This window comes from Aphis gossypii, chromosome 1 (genome assembly GCF_020184175.1).
Source record: "Aphis gossypii isolate Hap1 chromosome 1, ASM2018417v2, whole genome shotgun sequence".
NCBI lineage: Eukaryota > Metazoa > Arthropoda > Insecta > Hemiptera > Aphididae > Aphis > Aphis gossypii.
The window spans coordinates 46,509,549-46,527,579 of record NC_065530.1 but is presented as its reverse complement, the minus strand read 5'-3'; the positions used below and the strand labels follow the sequence as shown (position 1 = coordinate 46,527,579).

At 26.6% G+C, this 18,031-nt stretch overlaps 3 protein-coding genes across 3 annotated transcripts; all 3 read right to left on the bottom strand.

Annotated features, from left to right (window-relative positions):
* Positions 1 to 406: 406 nt before the first annotated feature.
* LOC114129687 (proline-rich protein 36-like) lies at positions 407 to 2,665 on the bottom strand. Its single transcript, XM_027994486.2, has 2 exons — positions 2,523 to 2,665; positions 407 to 2,337 (listed from the first exon to the last, which is right to left on the bottom strand). The coding sequence occupies exons 1-2, from the start codon at positions 2,574 to 2,576 to the stop codon at positions 799 to 801; spliced, it is 1,593 nt and encodes a 530-aa protein (XP_027850287.2). The 5' UTR covers positions 2,577 to 2,665; the 3' UTR covers positions 407 to 798.
* Positions 2,666 to 12,140: 9,475 nt separating this feature from the next.
* On the bottom strand, positions 12,141 to 13,094 carry LOC114130222 (uncharacterized). Its single transcript, XM_027995151.2, has 2 exons — positions 13,018 to 13,094; positions 12,141 to 12,954 (listed from the first exon to the last, which is right to left on the bottom strand). Exons 1-2 carry the CDS (start codon positions 13,066 to 13,068, stop codon positions 12,355 to 12,357), a joined length of 651 nt encoding a protein of 216 aa, XP_027850952.2. The 5' UTR covers positions 13,069 to 13,094; the 3' UTR covers positions 12,141 to 12,354.
* A 1,443-nt stretch (positions 13,095 to 14,537) lies between these two features.
* LOC114130223 (uncharacterized) lies at positions 14,538 to 17,073 on the bottom strand. Its single transcript, XM_027995152.2, has 4 exons — positions 16,923 to 17,073; positions 16,465 to 16,530; positions 16,125 to 16,199; positions 14,538 to 16,013 (listed from the first exon to the last, which is right to left on the bottom strand). The coding sequence occupies exons 1-4, from the start codon at positions 16,971 to 16,973 to the stop codon at positions 14,985 to 14,987; spliced, it is 1,221 nt and encodes a 406-aa protein (XP_027850953.2). The 5' UTR covers positions 16,974 to 17,073; the 3' UTR covers positions 14,538 to 14,984.
* Positions 17,074 to 18,031: the final 958 nt, after the last annotated feature.

Sequence of the window (18,031 nt, the reverse complement as noted above, 5' to 3'; positions counted from 1 at the left end):
TCATCGGGTTAAATTAATTAAATATTGTTTTTCAAAATTGAAACTTGATAATTTTTTTTATATACCTATGTAACCGTTTAAGACTACACTTTTATTCTGCCAAATTTCGATCCTAATATTACTATTTATAATAAATTATTATCGGATATTATTATTTTTAATATAAACTTACAACTATACGTTTTAAACTAATTAGTTATGGTGTTTTACCTATTTTCCATGCAACCATACATTACTCAGGCACTCAGTGACGTTGTCTTGTGTTAGATGTGTCATATGCTTTCCCCTGTTCCATAATTGTTTTATGTAGCATATTTTACACCGAGCGTCGTGCGATATATCTTAGCGCGTGACAATCAAATAGTTCAACTGATATTCCGAGAATACGACAGATAAAACAATAAAATATATCTATATGCAACGTTTAATGAAATAATTCAACATAGTTTTATTTTTATTATTATTAATATTATTGTAAAAAAACCGCTGATTAGAAAATACATTAAAAAATGGTTTTTATTCGTTTTATAACATAACTCGTATATTATATTATACATATATTATCACAATAGTCTAAATTATAAATACATAATAACGATGTGATATAAATAAAAAGCAATAATAATTAATTTGTAAATAAATTATAATAATATAATTATACAATACAAAAAATAATAAATAGGTACATTACAAATGGAGATGTGTGTTTTCGGGGAAAATAAATCGAGCTATATTATGTTATATAATGTTAACAAGGAACTTTTGAGAATAGCGGAAGACAATTAATAGGTTTTTTTGTTAGCATCGGTAGTTTTGGCAAGCTAAGTGGTTGCGGAGCTGGTAGTGTTGGTAGAGTTGGTAGAGTGGTAGAGTTGGTAGAGTTGGTAGAGTTGGTAGAGTTGGTAGACGTTTATGAATAATATTAAGAATTTGATCTAACGATCCAGGTTTATAATAAAGTTTCTTAAATTGATTAGGTTGGACATCAATTGGTTTTCCTTCAAAAGGAGTTGGCAAAAGGATAAATACTTTAGATACTTCCGGTTTATTTACGGAAACAGTGGGCATAGTGGATATTTTTGGAACAGGTACATGTAGTTGCGGCAACTTTATGCTACCACTCGCTAATAATTTAAATATAGATTCCATTTTTGATTCTAATATACTGTTACCTGCTCCTTTATTGAAAAATGATGATAATATCGACAGCGATGCTGGATTCGGTAACGGTAGGGTTACTGGAGGTATTGGGATGTCATTACATGGCTCCGGAACACCCGATAGTCCTGAAGGTCCACTTACTGGTGGATATGCGTTTGGAGTCTGTGATATTCCATTGGTCGTGGTTGGTAAGCCAGCCGGCAAAACGGGGACGGTAGACGCTGGTCCAGTAGGTGACGATATAAAAGCGGAAGCTTCCTTATTAACTACAACACCAGGCGCACTTTGTGTGGGTACCGATGACGCACCAGGAGAAGTTATGGCAGCAGCAGCTTCGGCGGTTACCGCGATTGCAGGCGATACAGGCCCAGCTAACGGAGGCTGGGCGGCTGGTGTTATTACGGCAGAAACTTCCTTACTAACGGAAACACCAGGCGCACTTTGTGTGGGTAGCGATGACGCGCCAGGGGAAGTTATGGCAGTAGCAGCTTCGGCGGTTACCGCGGTTGCAGGCGATACAGGTCCAGCTAACGGAGGCTGGGCGGCTGGTGTTATTACGGCGGAAACTTCCTTACTAACGGAAACACCAGGCGCACTTTGTGTGGGCAATGATGATGCGCCAGGGGAAGTTATGGCAGCAGCAGCTTCGGCGCTTGCCGCGATTGCAGGTGGTTGAGACGGAATAGATGATGGCACCACAGCAGCAGAGACTTTATCCGTGGCCACGATTCCAGGTGATACAGGCAAAGTTGACGGAGCCGGACTGGCAACAACACCCGCGGTTCCGGTAGCTAGGACGGATCCCGTAGCGATAGCTCCCGGCGCTCCAACGGACAACGATTTGCTAATCGATACGAATACGTTTTTTGGTATAGAACTCACAAGAGTTGGATTTGCTGATAACGAAGTCATGAAACCCGTTAACACACCTTGAGGTAGGGCATTCAGTATGGCCGGGTTACACGATAATTGTGTTAAAAAATCAGTAATTAAAAACGGCGGGACAAGGCACATAAGTTTCGGGCTGGACGATAGAAGATTCATAAAAGTTACTGTTTTTGTGACAGCGAGAGCTGTCTTTAAGTCGAATTGACCGACGTTGATTTGTGGCTGGTATCCTGACTGTAAAGACAACGAATTATCATCGTAATATTGTTTGAAATGTTGTTCTGAGTTCTGTGAAAAAAGATATAAAAAAAAAAAAATCAGTAATTTTGTCAAAAATTAAAGATCAATCAAAATGTCTATTGTCTCTACGATATACATTATAGTGTTATATTATAATAACAATACTATTATATATTTGACGAATTAGAAAAAAAAAAAATATTATTTAACTTATATATATATTAATAACGTACCTTGGATTTCAGAAGTAGTATTAACACGCAGATAAATAAGGCCGATTGTTTCATTTTTATGTTTGAATTTTTTTTTTAAATTTTTTTTATAAAATTATTAAAATGATTGACTGTGTCAGAATGCGTCAATTTTTTTGATTTCTCTCCCTTTTATAGTTTTCGCCACGTTCTTTCGAACATACCTGGTTTAGACGTAAGATACGAGACAGTGGTCTATAATCGGTCAAAATTATTATCTCAATTATGCAATTAATTTTTTTTTTTTTTTGCAGAACGATCCGACATTAAGAACTATGAACAAAATATTTTATCACATTATATGGTTTATAATTAACATGCATTTAATAGTAATTTCGAGATACTAACATTTTTTTGTTAGTTTTATTTTGGTACAATTAAGTGAATAATTTTGAATATTAAACGTGAACGCAAATGATCTTTGTAGAAATTATTTTTAAAATTTTGCAAGTAGGTATATATTGTATTTTAACGTTATTTTTAACATGTACATTATCCCCATAAAGATGAGTCAAATAAAAGTTTAAATTTATTAATTATAGATACAGAAAAATCTAAGTTTCTAGGCAGTACTTAATTTACATTGTAAAAATCTTTCTTTTTTTTTTTTATTCAAAAATGTTTAAATAAAATATACACACACACACACATTAAAATATAATTAATATAATTAAAGTAAACTACAGATTTTCTCAGAAAATTAATACAACATTAATTATACATTGACTTTGAGAGACCCCCTCGTGCACCCTATTATGTCATCTTTCTCTAAATCTTAAATAATCTTTACATTTCTGTTACCTTAGTTTATTTTTTTCATTTGCCTAAATAATAATTCTTAAATATAATATTTTATTGTATACACACACACACACACACACACACACACTAAATGCGTGTAACTAATAGCACGGTTAAAATAATCAACGGATTAAAACGAAACAACAATATATTATAGAGAACAAAAATAGTTTTTTAATTAAATAAAGTTAAATTTTGTTTAAGCCAAATCGTTTTTATTTAGTCTTATTTTTAAATAAATCCACTAAAAAAATAATGATTTTATAAAACTCAAATTAAAAAAAATATGATGTGATATCAAGTTTTTTACATAGCATTCTTTTTAAGTATACAATGAGATGTATATTTTTTTCTGTATATATATTTACAATATGCAAAACACATATATTATGTGTACAATATGAGGTGAATTACGTAGACAATATTTAACGAATGTGTAAAAGGACACTACGAAAAATAATGTACCAATGTACAATATACACCTTAGCACGCACAATCTATATTTAAAACGTTTATCAATGTGGAAGTGCATTAACATTTTGTTGGGATGCAGAGTACTCAACGTGGAGTGCAACTCTGATAATCTAAATTTCAAAGTTTAAATACTTTGTAATAAAACGTTCCTGAAATCAATTTTTTTTTTATAAAATTAAAATGCACGTTGAATTAGAAAAAATATAAACTTAAGACAATTTCAACGATAAAAATATTCAAAAAGATAAATATTTTTTATATGTTTTGTAATGGCTTCAAATTATCTAGAAAGAATTATTTATTTATTAAAATATATTTACTATTAAAATATTCACTGTGCAAATAATTCTGATTTACCATTAAAATTTACTATAAAATATTTAAATACTTTATTTTACCATTACCAAAACGAAAAAAATAAAATAAGCATCTATAATTTCCAAACAATAAACACAATTTATTATGTATATCATATAAAACTATGTATAATAGGTAGGTACCTAATACCTATAAGCTAAAACATTTATTTGTATTTGTAGGTATATACCAAGTTTTTACTACTTATTAAATAATACCTAATAGATAATTTATTTTAATATTATTTTACATTATAATTCAAGAACAATAATTAGTGAACTGCATAGTTGTACATATAGAGTAGGTACATAGCAGGTACGGAATGTCATGTAACTCACAATAATATAAACCTACTTTATTATGTTTTGTAATCATTCAACAATAATATTGTAAGAATCATACACCATCAACAGCTATGTAGATCGTGCAAACCAATTCAATAAACTGCAAACAATATTACCTACCTTAATTTTGTTTCTTGTACAGGTCCTGTCATATTTCAGTACACACTACTTTTGTGTTTGAAAAGAATGACACGATTTCTATTACATTGATAAATTGGACGTATGATAAGATACCAGCCTAGATTTGCTTTGAATGATGCATAGTTAATACATTTACTGAAACACCAATAATCAGTCTTGTAAAAGATACTTTTAAAAATAGATACAAATACATACTAGTGTACTATTCAGAAAGTATTTTAAATGCATTTCAAATATTTTTTTTTTTTTATTCGGTTGGGCCAAAATTAATTTTATATTTTCTAATTAAAAATTGTAATTTTACATTAAATTGGGTACTATTAGACCCCGTTTTACAGTTTATGATTGAAAAAATATTATGAGTAATGTATTAAATCTTTCAAAAAATATTTGATTTTCAAATACAAATATGTCCAAGACAGTATTTAAATATATTTGCTCAAACACTTTACAAGACTGCCAATAATATACTTGATTATTATTTCAAATGAAATATCTATAGCGAATTTCGATAGGTAAGTAGTTATATGTAATTTACTAAAAACATATACAACGATATTCAGGTTTTCGGACTGTTATTTTGTTTTTATTAACTAATGAAAAATATTTTTATTCCTGTAGTTTTCTTCTGTGTATTTGTTAATTTTTTAGGCTATAGAATTTATACATATCTATTTTTAATTTTAAAAATGTATTACATAATCTGAAAAGAGTTTAAATATCTATAGGCACATAAATTAAACTATTTGAAGAATAACATTTGAAACAACTAGTTTTAAGTGATCTTGATTATAGACATGTTACACAATATTTCGTTGAACGGTCGTGAACCTAAAAATAAACACAAAATAATGTAAATCATCTAAAATTAAAAATTAAAATATGTGTTAGTTTCTTAGAAGCCTACTAGGTATGTGTAATAATACACATATTTATAAAAAAAAGAAAAGAAGATAGCAATTTTCAATATTATAAATATAAAATATTTTTATTCTGCACAGCGGCATTAGTATATATAACTTGTAAGATTGTCGTGCTTACGTCGTTTTATGAGAGTATAGATATTTAATTATTTTACATTTACACTATTTTTTATTAAAATAATATAATGAATCTTGTTATTATATCGACTATCATAATATTGTTAGAAATTGGCTATAAGTCACATAGTTTAATCTTTTAAGCTTAATAAGATAATAAATGTTTGTATTATTCCTTATAAGGCTGTAGAAAATGTGTTTATCGGCGTTATGATAATATGAATATAACTACTGAATTTATCGCACAATTACTGACTTCAATAATAATTATTGTACATAGATAGCTGTTGAAATTTCTATGGTAACATTTACAACACACTAAAATAAATCTTCTTTCCATGTCTACGAGATTAAATATTTGGCAAATGTACAGATATAATCTAAAGCACAAAGCGAAAATCCAGAAATGTTAACGACCAGTTTAGATATTTTGCTCTTTATATAATATACAATGGATATCAATTTTCCTCTTTATACAAAGCTTGATTAGACATAAATGTCGATTTAATAAACACTTCCATTCTATGTATATGACTAATTAAATGGGTTTTTTTTAAGTATCTACAGATACTATACACGTGTCTTCTTAATATGACCGTGTTTTTGCAATATAACTATATTTGACTGCATTTAAAATTAAGTGTTAGGTTGTAATTAGTAAGTTTATATAAGTTTTAATAATTTAAAAAATATATATAGTTTTTATACCTACTTTATATTATATTTTTGTGGACTTAAAATTAATGGAAACTAAACGAGAGGAACAATCAACACATTTATAGAATGTAACAGAAAAAACAGATAATAATGTAATAACTGCCATAACTATGTAATAAATTTTCATCTTATCATTAATTTAAAATATTTTTTTAGTTTAATTTTGATCATAGTAATAATAAAATAAAATTATATCAGGAAAAATTAGCATTAAATATTTCTAATAATTGAGCGGTCGAAAATTAGAAGGTAACAAACATCAGAAATACATCAAACACGAACATTGCAGCTACCAACATTACTCATATGTAGGAAAAAAATCTATAGCGACTATATTAAATAAGTAATAGCTAATAATTAATTACTTATAAATTATGATTACAAAACACAATTTGAGAACTATTGTCCTAACAGTTATGTATGTTATATTATTCCCAAGCACTCATTGAATTTTCATTATTATTCACCAGATTCACCTTATGATTTAAAACATATTATATTCATATAATAATATTCGTATAACATTATGATATTATTTATAATATTTTATAATATGTATGTAAAAGACAAACTGACGAAAATACATAAGTAACAAAATAATACGTGTCGTCATTCAGAAAGTTATAATTATTAATTTATAGTCCGATTCGGTTGTTATTTTATACTTATATTATATACCTAGTAAATTGTTAACCTTAAAGTGTACATTATAATATTAGGTTTAAAGTACATTATCATTTATCAAATGGATAATATCACATTATGTGGATAAATATATAGGTTTCATTAATCGTAAACATAATGATACGTTAACTCAAACTAAAAAATACCGAACGACTACACAAACTAATACAGCAGGGTTATGATTTTTGACTTTGAAACGAATATTGAAATTTGAACGGTTATAATAACAGTGTGGATTATATTATGTTTTATCTGCCTCATTTATTTGAAACAAAATGTAGGTTATGAGTAGTTATATCAACAAGAACCGAGTTCATTGCTCATAGAAACCATCAGATTTTTGTTGGGTCGGCCTTCACTTACGTTTTCAGTAATAATATTGTAATAGACGTCCTTAGATTGTCTTTAAGGTTTTCGAACTACCGTCGTTTAGAGTGTTTATATCCTAATATTAAATATAATATTAAATAGTAGGTAGGTGTTCATAAACAGACTCCGGCGATTGGCGAGGTTGGTTTAATTTCAATTTGAATATTAATTAACAATATTAATAAAATGCGTTTACAGAACTTTGACACGCGGTACCTTCAATTTAATTTTTAAACAATAACGTGTTATTACCCAGTATTATAGCTACACAAAGTGTGTTACATAGAAAATAATAGGTATAATTTCATAGTTCTTTAGTCGCTATCACAATATTTTCTATGATATTTTTTATAAAACTGAGTTAAAAATGTTTGTATTCCACTATATTAATGGAGAACAATTTAATCATCATTTTTATTAATAACATTATAATATCATATATAATATTATACACGTTACTTTCGGTTTTTAACAATTATGATGTACCCAACTGCCGTTGAATCATCTCTAATATCATTACGTCAGAAATCATGTTTAACAGGTTTCTACGAGTGCCATGAAATATATTACTATACATACGATGCTATACTGAATTCGGATCTAATACGAACAATAACGTTAAAAAAAAATCAATTTTGTGAGCATTGTTATAACTTTACAACCAATAATACTAAAACTAAGTCTAAAATTGACTTCAAACTTATACACTTACATTGAGTGATATCTGAACTACTGCTTTCAGAGTATTGTTTATTTTAGAACCTAGAATTACAAGTATAGGTACACTATCTTAGAACACGAATTTTTGATTTTTTTTATACCATCGTTGGCCAAGTATTAATGTATTTAGTACTCCTTATTCAATCGTTATCAGATATAATTAGCACGATCCTGGGTACAAGAAAGGAGTAAAACGCAGAGTGGTGTCAGTTCCGCGTGATCACCCAACCGGGATTTAAGCTATTGCACAATGCGATGGTGAACATTGATTTAAAATATTTTAAAAATATGTATATTAATTAAAATATATAATTTTTACCTAGAATATAATTAAACGGTTCAGAAAACAGAACGAGCGAATAATTAGAACAAATAGTTTATTATTAATATTTCTTGAATAACTACATATTAAATACCAAAATAATATATAAACACGTGGTAAATCTCACCCATACATAATTTATAGGTTTTTTTTCAAATACGATTCAACTATAATTGTGTTAATTTACTTAAATTAACAAGGTCATTGATACATCATACCATAGAGCATTACGTGATTGATATAATTTACTATTTACGAATTAATGTAATATAATTAACTACCCATTAATATTAATTACTTTATGAATAAATAGTTCAGTTAATTCGCAGGTGAAATCGTAAAGCGGAGTGTCAATACACATTTAATAAAATTACTCCAAAAGTTTAAGCTATGTACTATTAGGATATACTTTAATGTTTTTCATATTATTTACAATAAACTTATAATCATTAATTCACCATAAAACTACCTAGTTGGTATAAGTATTAAAAAAAAAACTACTTGTATACCTATTTAATATTTTATAAATCATTAAAATGTATATAATTGACTATTGAATATTGTAAAAAATTTTAATTTATTTAATAACAGTCAATAATTTCCTAGACTTAAAACGCTACGACTTCATTCATATTTCTAATAAAGATTACAGGTTTTGATTATACTGTCTTATACCAACATTTAATTTATTATCATATTTGTCTTTCACGCATTGACGGTATTATATTTCTTAAACAAAAAAGTTTTGTTTTCACAAACAATTTCTCTCTTTAAGACATATGTGAACGAAACATTTTACGCTGTCAACGCCACAAATTATCAACAAAATTGCATTCTTTCATAATAATCAGTGTAAAAAAAAAATTGTGTCTAGTTTGAGTTTAATACATTTTATTGTTTTTTTTTTTTTTTTAATACTATCCGATCTATATAATATTATTCTGAGCGGCAATAAATATAAAATCATCGATTTTTCCGGATAATTTATTCATTATTTAGTTTTTATAATATTATTATTATTATTTATTTATTCTTTTTGAAAACACATTTTAGGAGAAGTGTTTCAAATGTTTCAAACATTTCATAAAAGAGATCCTTTAGCGATTGTCGCTAAATTACATTTTTGATGTTAGTCATATCTATAAATAATTATTATATTGGTATTGTCTTCATACGTCTATTTTCTACTTTAGTATCCTGTCTATTATATTATTATCATCATCATTATCATCATTATTTTAGTAATTTCGTTACATATTATACTTGGATTCTTTTTTTCTTAAATAATAAAAAAAAATCATGGTCATAAGTCATAACACTCATAAAATATTTCAAAACAACAACTGTCTGAAGAAAAGAAAATTAATTATGTTTTAGTTACATAATAATATACAAATATTTATCTCACTATACGCTCTGGTTAAGGATGTTAATTAAATCCTAAGTGGTATATATATAAGTATTATAGTATTATGTATCTATGGGAGTATGTTGTATTGTATGACATAGTTAGTAGTTCCACTATCAGTTATTATATGCTTGATAATGAATTTTTTTTTCGGCGCCGTGGCCGTTACCTACTTTTCGGACGGATAACCATCAGTGACATTCAGCAAGACAGTAGCCAGTACCTAGGTGAATCACGCAACTGTAATGTTTATTTCTCTCTACGTCAATGAATCAAAAATACCATGTACAAATGTTTATCGAAATACGTGTTACGGATAATTATAACATTGTTATTTCAAGATTTACGTAGTTATTATCAGTCGAAATTGAAGTGAACGCTATTCCCACAAGTATCTACTTTTTCGATTCACAATATGATTCATATTTATATTACTTACTACTAGATATTCCATACGAATATACGGCTATAAACTATTAAAACTAATTTATTACATGATTTTAATATATATATATATATATATGTGTGTATAGTAACTCGTGTATTTAGGTTTCTTGAACTAATAGACTACGTTTCAAAGTAATTTTTTAGAGTATTTATATTTTATTCTGCATTAATGATAAAATCGATTTTTATAAAAACTATTTATTTTTTAATAATTAATAAAACAAATTATCTATAATGAATATGATGCAGATAGGTATCGAATTAAAATATAAAAAACACATTATAACAATATATCAACTTATTAATTACCATATTATTATTATTATTTTTATCTGTATCTATATTTAGTTACAAGGCAAACGATACCTAATGGATATATTACATTTAATAAGCTTTATAGCTTACTATTAAAATATATTATTTTATAAGACATGCTATTTGTGTTTTGTATGCTACAAAATAAATTTAACGTTTGTTAGTTTTGTTAGTAATCGATTAATTGATATTCTAAATTATTACACAATTAATAAACTCGGTAAATAGCTTGAACATACGAGTACATTGAAATTGATCATAGTTCTCACTTATAATACTTCAAGTACATAAAGTTATAAACATAAAGATTCTTCATTACGTTACTCATTTGTACAATCCCAAAGCCAGTTATATTTAATATTTCATAATTTTAATGGATACTATTTCTTCTTATTTCTAAATCAAAATATTTACAGAACATCTAGAAACTGGCATTACCATTTGCCATTTATCACTAGTCAGTTTTCACTATACATGTTATTGTCACTACTATAACTTATATTAAAAAAGGTAAAAAAGAAAGATTTTATTTGCAATAAAAGACAATTAATAATAGGGATCATAATTAAAACTTATTTTATACAGATAGTTTGAGAATTTCGAAAAATTACAATGTGTTTAGGCAAATTTTTTTTAATACTTTGATATGCGTTTAGACAATATTTTAACAATCCATTTTTATTTTTATTTTGTCAGGCTTGTAACTGTTTGTAAATTCCGTGTATGGTTAACAAAGTTTTACTTATTTATTTATTTATTTATTTTTTGATAACAAATTGAAATAAATTAAATGAATGAAACTAATCAAATAATATTTTAATAATAAAAAATTTATTTGTTTATTTGTTTTTAAAATTATTTTTCATGGACATTTTAAGTTCTAAGTCTTCAACTTTAAAGTTGTTTAAATTGATATGAAATTCCCTATTGATTTTATATAATATTTTTATCTTAATCTTTACAGTCTTATCTTTTATATTTTATATTATATAATTTCTGCCCAAACATATTACTTTTATTGTGTAGGTAAAAAAATAATTTATCCAAACGTGTAACGCTTATTTTATACAAATAAATTATATAATATATATATATTTCGTACTTAATTTAAGCAGTTTAAGCTAAAAATGATATTGTTTTACTAGTGAACAATTAACTTATTAATAGGCGTGAATGTATATTGTATATAGTTTATAACTTCAAATATAAATGATTATCACAAGAATTATTTTAATCGATGGTTTATATTTTTACGAATTTCAAATACCAATATAATATTATTTTAATTTATTGAACTAATGATTTCCAATAGTCATTCATAGTATAGTCTTATATTAATTATTATATTAATTTAACATATTGCATTCAATTCTGAATTAAGCTTAATGATAAGATATAAATAGCAAGCATAGAAGGAAAAATAAATATAAGATGAATATTTTATTTTTTTAATTAGTTAAATTGGTTTTAATAAATCTTTTATTTTTTCCAACGTATAGGTACAATAGGTATATTTATATAATTTATATTAGTTAATTAGTATTTAACAGTATTTTTTGATTATAACATTTTCAGAGAATATTATTTAGTTTTTATATAAAGTAGATGGGTATAAAATTATACAATATAAAACAGAAAAAATATGACATCAATCAACAATATGGGGTAACCTGTATTAACAGAAGCAAGGCGGTGGTATACATGGTGGTGGTGGTGGTGGTGGTGGACATGGTGGACAAGGTGGACATAATGGTGGAATAGAGAAACATGGCAGAGGTGCTAGAGGTACTGGTATCAACGCTGGAGGTGGAGCACATGGAGGACATGGTGGTGGTGGTGGTGGTGGTGGCAGACAAGGGAGTGGAAGAGGTAGTGGCAATGGACATGGTGGTGGTGGTGGTGGTGGTAAACAAGGGAGTGGAAGAGGAAGTGGAAGTGGAAGTGGAAGTGGGCATGGAGGTATTGGTAAACATGGTGGTGGTGGAGGTGGTAAACAAGGGAGTGGAAGAGGAAGTGGCAGAGGACATGGAGGTATTGGTAAGCATGGTGGTGGTGGAGGTGGTAAACAAGGGAGTGGAAGAGGAAGTGGCAGAGGGCATGGAGGTATTGGTAAGCATGGTGGTGGTGGAGGTGGTAAACAAGGGAGTGGAATAGGTAGTGGCAGTGGGCATGGAGGTACTGGTAAGCATGGTGGTGGTGGTGGTGGTGGTGGTGCAAAACAAAGTTCTTGAAGATATGGATATCCGTTACATGTGTCACAAGGACTTGCTTCAACCTTGATAATAAAATTATTATTAGATAATACTCAGGTACGTTAAATTTGAAAAAGTTTTCTTACCTTAGCCAAACAGGCCAATGCCAAAGCAAATACAATTTTTAAAGTCTTCATTTTGTATGTAATTGCTGGAAGAACTGCTGAATAACATATAAAAATTAGCAATGTGGTTTTGCTTTTATACTCAAATCGTAAATTATTTGTTTTTCAAAAATTCACGTATATTTATGATGATTTCATTCATTTTATCAGTAATTTATTTGTTATGTATATAGATTATAGATATGTGTTATTGCAGATGTGTGTTTATATTATACGATTTAGATACGTATTTGTATACTGATATTTTTATCCATAAAGCAACAGACTATATGAAATATAGTCTGTAATAGAGCTGTATTAAGATTATACCAGTCCTCTGCACCAAAAGGCAGTTAATTATTACATTTTTTTTTTTTTTTTTTTTTTTTTTTTATGGAGGTATATTTTTCTGACTTAATTATTAAATATTTATTTGAAAATTTATACTTTAAACTTGCATAATTTTTTTTTTTTTTATATACCTATATATTTGAGAATAAAACCAAATAAACATACACTCACTGAAACACCATTATATTGATTATGCAATTTTATATCTGTGAATAGTAAATTAAAATTTTGTTTTTTCTCATGGGTTACTGAATATTACAAAAAAGATTTTTGCAAACAAATTATAATAATTTAAAATTTAAGTAATACATAAGAATGTTTTGAGTATAATAGAAAATTTATAATTGTATCAAAAGAAATTGTTAAGTTATGGTGGATTTTTCATTTTTCCTATAAATTATTAGTGCACTATATTTTAAATATGGTTAATTATTATCAAGGTATAGTAAAGATTGTAATTAAAATTAAATTAACTTTAATTATTATTAATTCCAAGCGTAATTAACTAAATTCTTTAGAAATTCTATAATAAGTACATTGAGTATAGTTTTTTCTCAGGAACAGAAATTATTTCAAATTTAGTCAAATTTATTTACAAAAATATAATTTATACCTATCTAGTAATATAATAATAGCAAAAAAAAATAATACTATTATAAGATATTTGTTCAACACAACAATACTATACTCAACTTTAATTAATTAATTGTATGTTATAGTTTCTAAACAATTTTGATGTATGTATTTTATACTCACTTAAGTTAGGTATCAAAATAAAATTAAGTATCTTCAGCTATTTTTGATTGGAATTCAATAGTCAATAAATAGATAAAACATAAATATTAGCTATGAACATTTTAAGTCCTATTTAATAAATTATATACAATATACATCTTACATATTTATGTGTTTAAAATTGAATATTTATAACATACAAACATTTTAAAATCTATAATTTACAATTTCATTAGTGTAATATAATCACATATTTTATCATAACTTTTTAGTTTTTAATATCAAAATATTATCATAGAAAATAAAAAAAATATGAAACAATTTAAAAATGTCATGTGAAATGACATTGTACATTGAAATAGTTAGTTTAAAAATATATAATTATTTTATTTTTTAACTAATAAAAAAAAAAAAAATACTATTTTAAATTTGTCTTTATTATTGTTATTTTGTTTCATTCAAATTATTTAATAAAAAAAAAATATTTTTGATACAAATAAAAATTGTAATAGGTATAAATATAAATATATCTATCCATACAAATTATATAATTTAGAAAATTTGCTGTAATATAACTTGAATCGCAATGATCAGCTAAAGCTGCTGTGAACTTTTAATTAATTATATAAAATAAAAAAAAATATATTAGAAATCCAAATTAAATAACAAATTGCGTATTACTTAGATTAATATATTTTAAAAAGGAGCCATACAACGACAACAACATAGAAAGTTTAATATAAATTTGTAATACAAAACACTTTAAGAATAAAATACAAATAGGTATAACACAGATGTTCGAGCTAATTAAAAATAAAATATCATATATTTATATTTGGCATGAAAAAATACTTGGATATTTACTAATTTCTTTCTTTAACCAACAATGAAAATTCACTTTCAGAAATGCAAACTAATGAAGAGGGTAAATAATCATTTATTGCATTTAATAATTGGTGCATCGGATTTAAAGGAATATTCTGTAGTATTGATGGACATGTTGCCAATGTGATTAGTAATTTGTTCACATTGTTTGGTTTTAAGGAACTCAATATTTTTGGTGAACTTATTAAAATACTGAAAATTGAATCAAAATTTGTTGGTGGTAAAGCTTTTAAGAGCTTATGTGATGAACCCATAACGGATATCAGCAAGTCGAAATTATCTATCGACATTACGCCCAACCATCTAGCGGTCATTATAGGACTAATTATTGAAACAAGTACCGATGTCGGTATTGTATTTATCAGGAAAGGCGAAGAGCCATCAAGTGTGACTAACAACCCTTCCAGAAAACCGTAAGTAGTTGAAGGTGGTAATTTATTCAATAGTTCCTTAAACGATTTGCATTCTATGAAATTTAATAACGAAATTAAAGTCGGCAAAGGCAGATAACTGACCGTCGATTTTGACATCGAAAGCACAGTAATCAAATTCATTGCCGATAAATGAGTTAAGTTGTTAAAAATTTCAGTAGAAGATGCCATTCCTAATATTGAAATGAAACTAGCTTTCGGGATGTTGTTCAAGACCCCTGGGGATAGTGAAAGTAATCCGTTTAAAAACGATACTATATTTTTGGGGGGGATTTCGCCCAGTGCGCATTGATTAATTGATAATATTAATACTACTGAATTCATGCATTGAGGTGGAATCATGGAAAATAATTCTGGTGGTGAACATGCTAACATGTTGAATAAGTTGATGACCATTTCAGGTGGCAGTGGAACCACCATATGGTCGTGCAACGACGTTATGGTGGCTACAATGATCTTTTTTTTTTCGTCCAGCGACGAGTTGACCAGTGAATTTTGAGAACTGCATTTTATAAAGTCTTCTGCACACTTTATAGGGGTTAACGTGTCATGTTTGGTAGTATGATGCTCCGAGCTCTAAAAAATAATAATTTTTACCTTAACTTTGTTTAAAATTAAATGTACAAGTACAAAATGTTTTTACAAGCTATTTGAACTGTAATATTTGTACAATAATAAGATACTTACAGTTTTTATTGATATTGAATTTTCTATTTCCACGGTCATTTCATGTAGTGTCTTGGGTCTATCAATGTTTGATTTCTAAAATAAACATTGTACATAATAATATTATATTACATAAGTGTTATTCTCAAAATAAATAATGTAGGCAGGCAAACAATATTATTTAAAATTTCGATATTGATCGTTTTATATACTTAAAAAAATACAAGTTACCTACAATAATTTAATGTTGACGCAATATTCAATCATTTTTTTTTTTTTTTTTTTGATTTTCTAAAGTACCTATTTAATTTTTTTTTATGATAAAAAATCCGTATGTTTAATAAATTAATAAATTACTTACTGTTACTATAACCGATGTATTTAAAGGTTTTAATCCAAATTTGCATAAAAAACATGCATATCCATTCTGAAAAATACATTTTAATTTATGTATTTATTATTATTGTTTTATAATAAGTCATTATTATTGGATTAAGATGTTGTTTTCTCAGTAACTAAAAATAATATATCATTATCCAATAGGGATCATTATTTTACAATACGAGTGTATAATAATATCAAAAATGTAACATATTATGTAAAAAAAAAATACACCAATATATTTTTATCATAATTTAAATGAATGAAAAACTTCATAATATGCAATACCATTGATCATAAATACTTGACTAAATTATATTTATAATTATTGATAGTACTTATAAATAATAATCTAATTTGGTTTTAAAACGTCAAATCAATAAAAATGAAAATAACTACAATATAAAACAATAACGATATAATTAAATAGAAACTTACTTGAAACACTGAGAGACTGAAAAATAAAATAAAAATAAATGGTTTCATCATTGATTAATTTTGTTAAGTAGAAGAAAAAACGGTACAATTTACCTGTGGTCAAAACGTTCACTGAGTATATTATTCCATTTTATACATACTTTAGGAAACTGATAATGTAAGATAACATTTACAATTTTGTACACTATATTTTATCTACTACAAGAACAATGTAAATAATATTATATTAATATATAATATATATGTATAATGTATATAATACTCCCTGTAAATTGTAATACGAGTATTATCGAAGCATACTATAACGTATAGTGTTTGGTGTACACTTACTTGCATTTTGCGTATACATTTTTTTTTATCTACATCATTGCTATTAATTATATGTTTAGGTACATACAATAAGTCAAACGCACAGCTATTTATCGGGTGATTTCTTTTTCTAGTACATTTAACTGCTTTATCTAACATTATATTAATATTTTTCTATGTAAATATTATAATATTGAAAAGAAGGACCCGTAACAACATGTTTAAAGTTGGTCTATCAACATTTCTTCATTAAGACTGTATTTCAGACATAATCGTATGAGACATAATTAATTTAACAAACCATAATACGTATAATTAATATGTAATCCATTTAAGAGAACGCTACCTAGACAGAAATAACCACACTATATTGGTTAATAGAATGCGCTGCTCTATATGTGTCGCTCGCGTGCACAATAATCTAAGTGTCTGTTTTTGTACTAATTTTTTCAAAAACTTTTAACTTTTTTAAAATATTATTTGTACATTATACATGCCCGATCAAAACGATATTAAAAAATAAAATTATATTTTTTATAATCTTTTAATAAAGGTAAAATAAAATAAATAAATAATTGGAAAATCGCATATCGCATAGACATCAAACACAATACGAGTAGGTACCTACAACGTTTTTAACATTCACACGTAAAAATGTGGACACGACTAATCAAAACACAGAAGAATATTTAAAAGACGTTAAATACGTCACCTATACTTAAAATTGAAAATCCGCACTATTAGTACTAGTAATTAATTAATGATTAATATATTTCATCATAAAACATCGTAGTCTACGG